At 34.7% G+C, this 13,403-nt stretch overlaps 1 protein-coding gene across 3 annotated transcripts in view; it reads right to left on the bottom strand.

Moving 5' to 3' along the window:
- Positions 1 to 13,403, bottom strand: part of lili (LMBR1-like protein lilipod) — a 434,111-nt gene that overhangs the window by 400,999 nt on the left and 19,709 nt on the right. For 2 of the 3 annotated variants that reach the window (XM_090398849.1, XM_090398851.1), the window contains exon 3: positions 196 to 229. In XM_090398849.1, coding sequence (XP_090254975.1) covers positions 196 to 229 — 34 coding nt within the window. The remainder of the gene's footprint in view (positions 1 to 195; positions 230 to 13,403) is intronic. The other variant, XM_090398850.1, reaches the window with a different exon arrangement.

Genomic DNA, 13,403 nt, shown 5'->3' with positions numbered 1-13,403 from the left:
AATTCTTAGAAGTCAGTCTCAAAAGGTTTCATTTTTTAGGAGGTATCTGTCCATTATAGTTGAAATATAAGACAATTCACTGAAAGATAAGGTGCTCTAATTAAATGTATAACCTTTAAAAAAAATTTTTTTGAATATTTATTAATGCATATATAATGGTGAAGTATATTAGCTTAAATTGAATAAAATACTCACGAAATTCTACATACAACAGCGTCTTCATAATCTTCTGAAATAAAAGTATGATATTTGAATATGCTTACACAAAACGTAAAAGATTTAACAAAAATATAACTTGGTATATTTTTGAAAGATAAATCAGATCTTATTTCTTACAATTTAACTGGTAATAGTAATACTATATTGCAATCAGTTAACTTAGGACTCATTTTATTTTTGATAAAGACACTACTAAATTTAATATTTACAATAACTGTTATAAACAAATACAATTTGAAACCTTTCAAGATGTCTGACTTTTATCACAGAAGCCATTTTATGTTTCCATACTTATCCTAAAGTGGACCATTTACAAAAATTAAAGAAAGTTTTCTTAATGACACAACAGTACTTCAATACTTATATTCCATAATGCAGGTAGTAACTAATTCCATAAGACAGATATAACAAAAGAAAGCTAAACTTTCATAATGAATTTAAGGAATGGGCAACTGATCTAATGGAAAGAAAGGGAACCACCTGATATAATTAAATACAATATACAACAATATAATATATTTTGGGCACATCAATCCACAAACATGTGTACTTGAAAACTCATGCAAATTCAATTTCATCCTCAATTCTTCAAAAACAAACACATTTGCTATTTATTATTATTAGATTATTCGTAAATTAACAAGCCATGCTTTAAAAATGTTCTTAAATTATTCCATAAAATGTTTCAAATAACATTTTATCAGCACACACAGCCTACACTGTACTCTCAGTGCAATTCAATTTCATCTTCGATGTGTGACACCACATTTATCATTTATGCCCAAATTTATAATACCGGTTTCTTCATTCATTCATATTACTTTTCTTACTTCAAGATATATTTACTTGAACATTTTTTGGAGGTGATAGTCGTGACATTACAAGTCAGAGAATGTTCCCATAAAACCTTCCCCTTATGACCTTTAGCTCAAAATTTTTTACTATTATGTCCATTTTAGTAATTTTTGTAAATGGTCCACTTTAGGATAAGTATGGAAACATAAAATGGCTTCTGTTTTATATGCTGAGTCTATCAATTCCTCTAACTTAATCAATAATTCAGAACTATTTTAATTTCTTTTCTCAAATTTAAATTTTCTGCAGTCCAGTTTCCATCAATCTGGATGGAAGAGATGATAGACTTCTATTTGAACATATCTTACTCAAATAGTACGTCCCATGTAGAATTCTCTCAACTTGCCCAAATCTTTTCCTTAATAGGAAAATCATATTGGATGATTATCATTGGTGTTTTGCATCACAGTCAAAACAACTGAGGCTAATGAGACCAGTATATTAATTGTGTTCTTTTGGGATTTGCCTGTTCTACAAGAAAACACCAAAGCTAAAAGGGGGGAACCCTGCAATCCCTATATGAGACTGCTAACTTGCACTCAGATGAAGGTCTCATATAGAGATTTTCTTTTCATCCTAATGGTATCTGAACCAAGATACATGATGGATTTCATCAGCCTGCATGAGACCACTGCCCCTCTTGATTGGCGGCCTGAAGTGACTTTGAAAAAAAAAAAAAAGCATCTTTAGTCTTCTGATAGTGTTTCCAGATTATCTACAGCTAATGTGTTACAGGTTTACAAACCTTCTGTGAATGTGATTTACATTAAATAAATATATATCCTTATATTATCACCAGCATATCCCCATGGAATAAAAGACTGATCACAGTAGGTCCTCATTATCAAACACAAAACTCAAACCTGACAAACTTGTCATGGTTTGAGGTTAATTATACTTGTCAAATTATATTCTTGTTCAATTCTTTATCCAAATGTAAGCACACACAGTTTATGCATGAAATATCTTCACATATGCTACTTGTATATAGAGGCTGATGATCACATCAACTGCCTTAGTATCTCGTAATGCAAGACATTTCCTTTTGGATATGCATATTGGTAAGAATTCTGTGAGGTTTGCCACCCTGGCTCTTTATGACCTATACTGAGGTTTTATCAGTGGGATGAGAGACCTATCCCGAGTATTTTAATAACAACATGATACACCTTCTTGCTACTTGTATATGAGAAATGTATGACTTCTGCATTAATTCAATTTTGGTATCTTCCTGGGACTGGTTGTTCCCCACTGATGACACCTCAATAAAGATCAAAACAGGTCTGGGTAATGCCATATTTTTAGTAGTATGCACATCTGAAAGGAAGTATTTTTTTGTTGCATAATAATTAGTTGCATAATAAGGCAACTGATGTGAAGTCATCAGCCACTATATACAAGTAGCCCAATCATGAAGATACTTCATGTACAAACTTTATTCACATTTGGATAAAGAATTAAACAAGAATATAATTTCTTGGCAATCATAATTTAAACTCATTTATTTTTTATAGAATCACCACACTCTCAGATAATACATTCCACTCACTATCATCTCAATGCTCCTCATTCTTCTACAAAATATGTATCGTTCAACACTAGAACTTTCTACAATCCTCAAAAAATGAAACCAATTTAGAAACTAAAGCAATTCAAATTGGAAGCTCTGGTCTAGCAGAGAACAAATGGCTTCCCGTATTAGGCAACTGTTTGCCTGTAACATTTTCAAGGGTTTAAAAAGTCTGCCCATCTCCTCCTGGGTGTTCCTCTTGATTGGTGTCCCTTAGGCAAATATTGCCTGGAAATATAAACCAATCTATTCTCATTCATTCTTTCTATGTGGTTTTTTCCAGTTCTTTCTATAGTTTGTGATGTCATCTGTTATGTTAATTATGAATAACTGTTTTCTTATCTCTTTGTTTCTTATCTCGTTTATTCTTTTATAGCCTGCGAGTGGTCTTAGGAACTTCATTTCTGCAGCTTCCACTTGTGTTTTATCTCATTCTCCCCAAGTCCATGTTTCACTGCCATATTTCAGAATTGGTTTGGCTATGATTTTATATACCGTATTTTTCGATAGATAACGTGCACCCCAACATTTTCATCACTCCTTTTTCTGTACAGATAACGCGCATGTGCCAACTACTGGTAGAGTTAGGAAGTACAGACAGAGAACGGAGGAATTCTTTAAAAACATGTGCGATGCTAGTAGCAGTGGTCAACATGAAGACAGAAGTACTTCTCGGAGAAAATCCTACACAGCACAGTTCAAGCTTAAAGTGGTAGAAGTAGCAAAGGAATAAGGAAATCGTGAAGTTGGTAGATTGTTCACTGTTGGAGAAAGTAGTTTTCGTGAATGGCAAAAGGCTGAAACAGTTCTGAAATGTTTACATATGAGGAAACATGCTATAAGGTTTAGAAAGTGCTTGTAGCCAACCATAGGAAAAAAAAATTGTTTGATTGAGTTGTTAGTAAAAGAGCTAAAGGTATGAAAATATCTACTGTCCATGTGCTGCAGGACAGTAGATATTTAGACCCTTAAGGGGTGCTTAAGGGTCAAAGCTGTATAACTGAGAGGAGACCTCCACATAGCCTTTAAAGGATTGCGGAGAACGGACTAGGGCTTCTGACCTAATGTCCAATCCTCACCTTCTCGTGGTGCACCCTGTTGAGTATCTACTTTGATACTGAACGAACGAGGATGGGCTGGCAATTTGGGATTCAGCCGACCAAACTGTATTCTTATTGGTTAAACCAAAATAAAAAATGATGGTACAACATGACAAAATTTCATGCCGGCTGGGGTGTCGCCCTGTTAAACAAGGCCCCAGTTGTTTTCGCCAGGGAACCAGGGCGAACAGCGAAAAGTCACCTACTGGAACAAATCTGAAAACAAACCCCAACTCAACATCACCAGAGTTAAAGATCGGTACTATCAACGTAAGAAGCCTAAATGGCAAAGAAATGGAGCTAGCTGAGGAATTAGATAAGTACCAGATCGACATAATAGAGGTGACTGAAACAAAAAAGACCAAAACTGGTGAGATCTTTCTGAGCAATAAATACAAAATGTTATATTCAGGAAATGACAATCAAGGAAAAGAAGGAGTAGCCATGGTATTCAACACAAAATATCAGGCTAATCTTCTTGAATGGCAGTCAGTCTCAAGTAGAGTAATGTGGGCAAATATTAGAATGGGGAACTGGAGAATGAGACTTATTTGTGCCTATGGTCCCACAGAAGGTTCTACTAAGGTAGAAGTGGAGGAATTTTTTGACGCTTTAGAAAAAGCAACTGACACAATGAAAAAGGAAAAGTTGGTCCTTGTTGAGGATCTAAATAGCAGAGTAGGAAATGATTGTGAGACATAAAAATATTTTGGGAAAATTTGGAGAAAAGAGCAAAGCTAATAATAATGGCATATATCAGTTGGATTTCTGCTCAGGACATGGACTGGTTATTACTAACACCATGTTCCAACATAAAAATGTGCACAAATTCACATGGAGAGAAGAGGCTAGGAATAAGAAAAGTCTCATTGACTATGTTATTGTTGATAGTGATGTTTTTCCTTGGTGCAGGACACCAGTGTACAGAGGATTTAAAATTGGAAGTGATCACTATTTAGTCTTGAGCAGGATAAAATTGAATTTCATATTGAAAAGAATAACATGTAAGAAAGTTTTAAAGTGAATAAAAGTTGAGCAGCTCTCAGATGTGAACTGTAGACTAAAATGCAGAAAGATCATTGAAAAGAAAATGAAAGAGTTTGAGAACAGGAATCAAACCTTGGAGATTCAGTGGGAAACTCTGAAGAAAACATTGATTGATTCTGCCAGAGAGGCATGTGGTGAGGTTGTGTGCAAGGATAAATAAATCAGAACTCCCTGGTGGACACAGGAAGTTAAAGAGGCAGTGAAGGAAAAGAAGAAAGCATATCAAAAGTTCCTGGCAAATAAGTCAGCTTTTACTCTTACAGAATACAGAGACAAATGTAAGAAAGCTAAACAGTGTGTAAAACTAGCTAAACAAAAGTCATGGGAGGACTTTGGCAAGAATATAGAAAATAAATATCAAGAAGGTGGCAAAATATTCTGGAGGTTGTTGAAGAAGCTTAGGAATGGAGGAAAGAGTGCTGTAAAACGAGTTAGAGATGATAAAGGTGACATGAAAACAGGAGAAAAAGATATCCTTGAAGTATGGAGTAATTACTTTGATAAAACTGCTAAATGAAACAAGCAGTGACGACAGCACAGTGATAAAAAACACTGACCAGGCATGCAATCAGGAATACATATCCATACTTGAAGTAGAAAAAGCCATCAAAGGCTTGAAATGTGGAAAGGCAGCAGGAGTAGATGATATTCGACCAGAAATGTTGAAGTATGGTGGTATAAAAGTCTTACAGTGGCTGCACTGCATAGTTCAGAAAGCCTGGACTGAGGGACGAATTCCCGATGATTGGAGTAGAGCTCTCATAGTACCCATATATAAAAAGTGAAATAAAACTGAATGTGAGAATTACAGAGGTATTTCCCTACTGAGTGTTCCTGGCAAGATCTATGTAAGTATACTTGAGAAACGGTTGAGAAGAATTGTGGAAGAAAAGCTTGGTGAAGAACAAGCTCGATTCAGGCCAAATAGAGGCGGTCAGGATCAGATCTTCACTTTACGACAAATAGTCAAGAAAGCATGGGAATATAACAAAGATCTGTATTTAAGTTTTGTCGATTTGGAAAAGGCATATGACAAGGTGCCAAGAGAGAAGCTATTCAATACGCTGCAGTTATATGGTGCCAATGGGGCATTATATCAAGCAATACTTAGTCTTTATTTGAGTTGTAAGTCAGCAATTAGAATTGAAGGAAGTACAGGAAGATGGTTTAATGTTAAATCTGGTGTGAGACAAGGATGTACATTATCCCCTCTGTTATTCATTATCTATATGGATCACATTATGAACGAAAGTGGTATTAAACCTGATATCAAAATTGGAGATGTTAATGTCAGCTCTTTGCTTTATGCGGATGATGTTATACTTCTAAATAAATCCGCTACAAGTCTGCAAGATTCTCTGACTAAATTGAATAGCTGTTGTAATAGATATGGTATGAAGGTCAGCAATAAAAAGACAAAGACAATGAAAATAGGCAGAATCATTGAAAATGTCAACTGTGTTGTGAATGGATAACCTGTGGAACAAGTAAAACATTTGAGTTACTTAGGCACGATTTTTACTGAAGATGGTAAATTAAATATGGTGGGAAGTCAATTGAATAAATTCATATGGAATAAGAGAGAAATTAGTCGGAACACTAAATTAGCTGTATACAAGACAGTGTTCAAACCAGTTTTATCTTATGGATCTGAGAGCTGGGTCAGAAGTAAAACACTTGAGCAAAGACTAGAGACCGCAGATATGAGAGTCCTGAGAAAGATTAGAGACGTGAACAGATGGCATCAATGGCAATATCATATTAAAAATGAGGATATTAGGAAAGAACTTGACATTGTCAGCATCCAGGAATGCGTTAGCAGAGCTAATCTCAGGTGGTATGGTCACTTAAATAGAATGGAAGAGGAAAGATTAGCAAAACAAGTGTTCTCTGCCCGGTTGGCAGGAAAACGACCCAGAGGAAGACCAAGATATAGGTGGATTGATACGGTACAAAGTGCCTTAGACGATAGAAATATAAGATCTGATAATGTTGGAGTCTTGATAAGTAACAGACTGATTTGGAGGAAAATTGTAGATAGGAAGTTAGTAATGATGTAAATTTTTCATGTAGTACTATCATATCCTGTACACCCCTTGAGGGTACATGGCAGGAATTTGATGATGTGCTGCAGGAATCTAAAAGAATTACACAAAAAGATAATATAAAGGATTTCAAGACCTAGCCATCTTGGGCTTTCAGATTTATGAAGAGGAACAATTTAAGTGTGCACTCCTCCACTAGCGTCGGACAAAATTTACCGTGTGTCCGGGAAGTGAAAGTAGCTTAATTTCGTTTGTTTCTGAGAGAAAACTTGTGTGGGCTTGATACTTTTCACTTTGGGAATATGGATGAGGTTCCCGTAATTTGAATAGTGTAATGTTCAATAAATATTAAGTAATACTTCTACATTAGTTTTGTTATTACATTTGATTTACCTCTCATACCTTTCAAATGTATACAACACATGTTCATTTTTAACGAATTTAGACTTTTTAGTATAGATAATGTGCACGTTATCTATTGGAAAATACAGTAGTTTTATTTGGGTTGTTCTAGACATCTGTTTACTTAAGTGTCTATTCAAAGTTCCAATGACTGCTAGGAATTTTTGCTTTTTATATGCAATGTCGATTTCTCCATTGGGGCTTATGTAATTTCCTAGATATTTAAATTTGTTCACTTGTTCTATTACTTTGTTGTGGATGACTAGTTGGAATCTTTTAATTTCTTTACCTTGAAATGTTATTAATTTCGTTTTATTTATTGAGATCTTCATGTCATACTGTTCTATTCTTTTGTTCAATACGTGTAGATATTTTTCTGTAATTGGTCTTCATTTTCAGCAAAAATAATTTGATCGTCAGCATACAATAGGCTGGTTAATTCTTTATTTCATATTTTAATTCCTATGATTTTGTTTTTCCTCCATTCTCTTGAAAGTTTTTCCATATATATATATATATATATATATATATATATATATTGAAGAGTATTGGTGATAATCCACTTCCTTGAATGAGACCTCTATTGGTTTTAATTTTTTTGGTTGTTTCATTATTAATTTTAATTTAGCTTTCTTCTATTATATTTGCTATTGCTTTTGTGGTAGAGCTTTCAATTCATACAGTGTATATTGATTGATTTTATTCTGTTGATTTAATCATATGCTTTCTCATAATCTAGGAAGGCCATATATGTTGGCAGGTTAAATTTTATTCTTTTTTCTATAATTTGTTTGAGTGTAAATGTGGGCTCTATGCAAGATCTTCCTTTCCTAAAGCCGCATTGTTCTTCTCCAATAATTTCCTCGGCCCGTGGTGTTAATTTACTTTTAATTATATCTAGATATATTTTATGGCATGTATTTAATAAGGATATTCCTCTGTAGTTTCTGTAATCCTTTCTGTTTCCTTTTTTGAATATGTTTATGATTACTGCTGTCTTCTGGGATGCTTCTTTTTTCCCATATTCTGTTTAGAAATTTAATTAATCATAATTGAAATGGTTTAGAGCTGTATAGTTCTGAATTTATTCCATCTTCTCCTGTAGCTTTTCTATTTTTTAGTTTTTCCAATATTTTCTTTAGATCATTTAACTATATTGGTTCTTCATTTGTTTCTTGACTTATTACTTGTTTTATTTCAATTTGATTATTATTGTTTAGAAGCTGGGTGTAGTGAATGGTCCATTCTTTTGTGGAAGGGCCTTCTAATTGTAGATTATCCTTTGTTTCTTGAATCATTTTTTTATATTCTATTTCGTTTCCTATGGTTCTGTCGTTTAACCATTTAAGTATATTTCTTTTTTCTTTCTTATTAAAGATTCTATTTCTGGGTTCCAGTTCCTTAGTCCTTTTCTTTTTCTTAATGTTTTGCCATTCATTTTCTATATCTGTATCTTCATTTATTTTCTTTGTATGATTTGCAAGTCTTCTTTGATATAGTTCTCTGATACTGTCTTGCTGTAACAGTTCTATCTTGAATTGCTCCTGCTTTTGTTTTTGTGTTCTTGTATTGTTTCTATTTCTCTGGTTTGGGATCTTAATAGTACTGATTAATAAATAATGGTCTGAATCGATATTGCATCCTCTGTATACTCTGCAATTTCTTACCAACTTCTTTAGTTTTTCACCCACTATTATATAGTCAATGATGCTTTTATAGCCTATGGCTTCCCATGTATATTTATGTATATTTTTATGTTTAAAGAAGCTGTTGGTGATTTTCAAGCTATTATAGGCCACAAATTCTCTGAGTTATCTTCAATTGTTATTCATGGTGTTTCCTCTTTGATTACCTATTAAATCATTAAATGTATATGATCCAATTCTAGCATTGAAATCGCCTGCAATGATTAAGTAATCTTGTTTATTTGTGTTTTGAATTACGTTTTGGAGGTTTTTATAGAATTCTTCTGTTTCAGATTTTCTTCCCTTCTTCGGGTGCATATATTCCTATGATTGTAATAAATTTCTTATTTAATTTAAGTCTAGCCTTTATTATTCTTTCAAAGATCTAGTCATATGATTCAATTTTGTCTATCCATTTATCCGGTATAGCCATCATGATCATTTGCTGATCATGATGGCTATACCGGAAGCTGCTTGTTTTATGTTGGGTACTCCACTGTGTATTAAATTGTAGTCCTAAAGTTCTGTAGAGCCTTTTTATTTTTTCTTTGTTTCTGAAATTACTGCTATTTCTATTTTCATTTCTGTTAGAGCTTTTTGTATTTCTTCGATCTTGTGATCAATGCCTCTTATGTTTACTGTTCCGATCCATATCCAGTTCATAGTCCTTTTTTCTATTTCCATTTCGTTATCCATTTAGGCTGTCCAGTTTTTATTCCCTTGAAATTTCCGAGTAATAGAATTTCTCAGCTGGGCTGGTTACCAACCATCTGAAACCTAGTCTGGTGATGGGGATGTCATTTTAAGGCCTCCAGACATGCCCACTTTGTCTGGGACAGCTTATTGGATATTCGCAGCCAACCATCATTTCTGATGGCCATTCCCCTATCGGCAACCCGGCGACCAAGCGGGTCTCCAGGTTGCTGATAGGGAATGGCCATCAGAAATCACAATATCAGAGGAAATTGCATATTGCATTACTAATAATCATCAGCAAAGAGAAGAAGAAAACATTAAAAATTACTTAATCTGATAGAGAAACAACTTGCATTTAGAACAATTTCATTAAGATTATTAAATTAGTATTAAGTTCCTTAAACAAAAGAGGGGTTAGCCTAAGCCAACACATGGTACTGAATGTATGACAGATATACAACCATTTTTGTATACCTCATGTCAAACTTTAAAGTTGTTTTACATCTCAAAACTAATGGGGAAAAAATGTAATAAATGCATGTGGAAAAACCTTTGTATTTCTAAGATACAGCTCTTTACAGTGGCAGCATGAATACCAATCTGCAATGCAATGCAAATAGTAAAATATCTAGAAATAAGCATAACATCCCTTGGTAACTGGCAAAAGAAACACTGTAGGATGAACATACTTTACAGGTGTTCAAAATGACCTCCTTTGCAAGCAGTCATACAACTGTTGAGACACCTCACTACTAATAACCTCGTGTTTAAAAGTACCTAGGTAGCATCTGATGGCAGTACATACATGTTCAAAACACATTCCTCAGTTCATCAACATTTCCTACTTGGAAAGAGTACACCAATAATTTCAAATGACCCCACAAATAAAAATCCATAGGATTTATGTAAGGTGACTAAGGAAGTTATGTAATTGGTAAACCTCAATCTCTTCCAGGAAACGTTTGATCAACGTTTGATTTGGGCCTCAAGTGTGGTGGGGATCCATGTGCATCAACCATGTTTCTCCATCATGGCAAGGGAATGTCACATCAAGCACAAGGTGAATACATTGTTATTATTATTGTGTGCGAGCCTCCATGAGTCCAAAGACTCATCGTGGGAGACCCAAACTATCTGCACAATCTCTTATACCTCTCCTTAAACCCATTAACAGACAAAACATTCACAACCAATTCTGTTCATTCACCATTCTTCAAGTGAAAAATCTAGTCTTAACCCCTACTAACCACACCTTTACTCAGCTTCCAGGGACAAACTCTTGTTCTGCACCTTCTAGTCAAATTCTGAAACATTTCCCCTGTCAATCCTATAAATCCTTTAAATAACTTAAATGTCTATCATATACACTCTTTTTTGCCTTCAACCAACTTCTGTTCATGCATCCTCAATCAATTCCTCATAGGGAACATTCCATAGACCACTCACCATCTTGGTCGCTTGCCTTTAAATCTTCTCCACCACTTCTCATCCCCAAGAAACCCAGGAGACCAGACCTGAGCACAGTAATATAGATATGGATGTGGAAAGATATGCCCATATGCTGATTGAAAATTTGCTGCTATCAAAATAAAAACAACTACGTGGATTTTAGTTTTTTTTAGATCATTCACAAAAGTTTTTTTTTTATTTGTAAACCTATAGTAGATTCATATCATATTACAGTATCATATTCATAATGATACATCCACATCATTGGGTATCCCACGTTGAGTCTTCGGACTCATGGGCTTGATTTTACACACACACACACACACACAGAATTATTTATTTTCTGCAGAGACTGGAAATCCAGCTTTAGATACCACATATGGAACTTTTTAAAACCACTTCAGGCCTCCAATAAGCAGGATGGTGGTCTCACACCGGGTAATGAAATTCACCTGTCACATAAATTTTCAGACATGGCAGGATTCGAACCCACAGCTAACCAGGACACTGATTGGTCCACATCTGATTGTAATTCTGGTTGAAAGCTTATATGTTGGCTATTCATAACTATTATTTTTCAGGAAATAACAATGTATACTAAATATTAATTATAATAACTTTAATATTTGCTAAATTTTGGCAACATTACATTGCCGCCATCGGGGATCACAAAGCAATGATATGTGTATACAGATACTAAGACTGGGTAAATAAGGCTGAAGAAAGGCAACCAATGTCCAGCCTCTAGTACTAAATGGTGCCCCCCTAGTGAGCTAAACTGGATGGCCTTGGCTATTGGACTGAAGATCTGAGAATGAGTGTTTTCCAGATTTGGGACATTTTTATGCACTCACATTTGTTAAGATTTGGGAAGTTCCTTCTTCTTCCAGCATATCCTATGGTGAGTGTCCAAAGCATGGTTGGCAAGTCCATAGCAGTGGAAACAAAAGTTGTCCATGTGTTCAGAAATTATGATATTGGCTGTCCTGCCTGTTTCGTAGAAGCAGGACAGTTTGCAACTGCAAGGGACCTGGTAGACACATGGTAGGTCTAGGGAATGGGCCAGTTTTTGGTAGAGCAGATAAGGATGCCAATGTTTTTTTTACGTGGTTGTAAGATTGTATTTCTTTAGGATTTTTGTTAATCTGATAACTAAAAATACTTAGTGATCACTGTCTCATCTATGAAGAGCACACAAGAGAGAAGCTGTTGGTCATGTATACACAATGTTGTAGAAACCAATGACAAAATACTAATCAACAATGATCATATGATTTCTATTGGGTACAGTGAAGTGCTTGTACCCAATAGAAATCAAACAGGTAAAGCAATTTTCATGTGAGACACCTTCTTCCATTGCAATCCTACATGTGGATTCCCTGCCACAAGGTGAAGTATGTACTCTCGCTTGCAATTTGTCTCCTCCTTCAATTTACAGTGCAAAAATTGTGCTATTCTCACAAAGGAAGTGACACAAACAAGTGAATGTTTGAGAGCATTATGAATAAGATCTTCAAGCATGATGAGACTGAAAAAGATGCCTTTATTTTAAATCACACCTTTACTGAATCAACATCCATATTGTAGCATTACTTCAATAAGGTTCCAAAACCACTATGCCGTATCTATTCACTCCCAATATGCTTATATTACTCCAAAGATAATTTCTGGTTCTTTACTTTCTCCCTTCATTCTGTGAAGTGATTATTTATATTTTATTTCATATTAACCTTGTAAAATTTCCTCACTAATATGACACTCTCTCTCTTCCATATCATCTCACACCTGTTTGCAAAGATATGTAATTTCCACCACAATTTCTCATAACAAGCAGTAGAATTTGATGCTGCTTCTCTAGACTCTCTTTAGAGTTTCTTCTTCAATACAGAAACCATGTGACAAAATCTGAGTACTACAATCCATGATAGCCAGATCAAGATCGTGTGGTGTGAATGATAAACCTCCTCCTTATCTCTATCACTATCTTCCTTATCATGGTAGCACTAAGGCGTGCAAGTCCTCATCACCTTTGCAATGTCCCCCCCCCCACACACACACCAATGTGTCTAGGTACCCCTATCAACTATCACCTCTAGATCACAAATCTCACTGACTTCCCCAAGCAGAGAACTCCAACTATGTAGCATTACTTGAAGTACAAAAAAACTTGCATTCAGTGATATTAAAATGTCAATCCACTTATCAAATCTACTTAAAATGTCCTGAGGAAACCCGATGCTGAATTACTTCTTAAAACTCTTAACCTTGCATAATCAATAAATAACATAATATTCCTTTTTAAATCGCACACAATTTCATTAACAAATAAGTTAAA

Source organism: Typopeltis vanoorti, chromosome 10 (assembly GCF_054136105.1).
Source record: "Typopeltis vanoorti isolate ZY-2024b chromosome 10, IOZ_Tvanoo_1.0, whole genome shotgun sequence".
NCBI lineage: Eukaryota > Metazoa > Arthropoda > Arachnida > Uropygi > Thelyphonidae > Typopeltis > Typopeltis vanoorti.
This window is presented reverse-complemented; position numbering and strand designations above follow the sequence as displayed.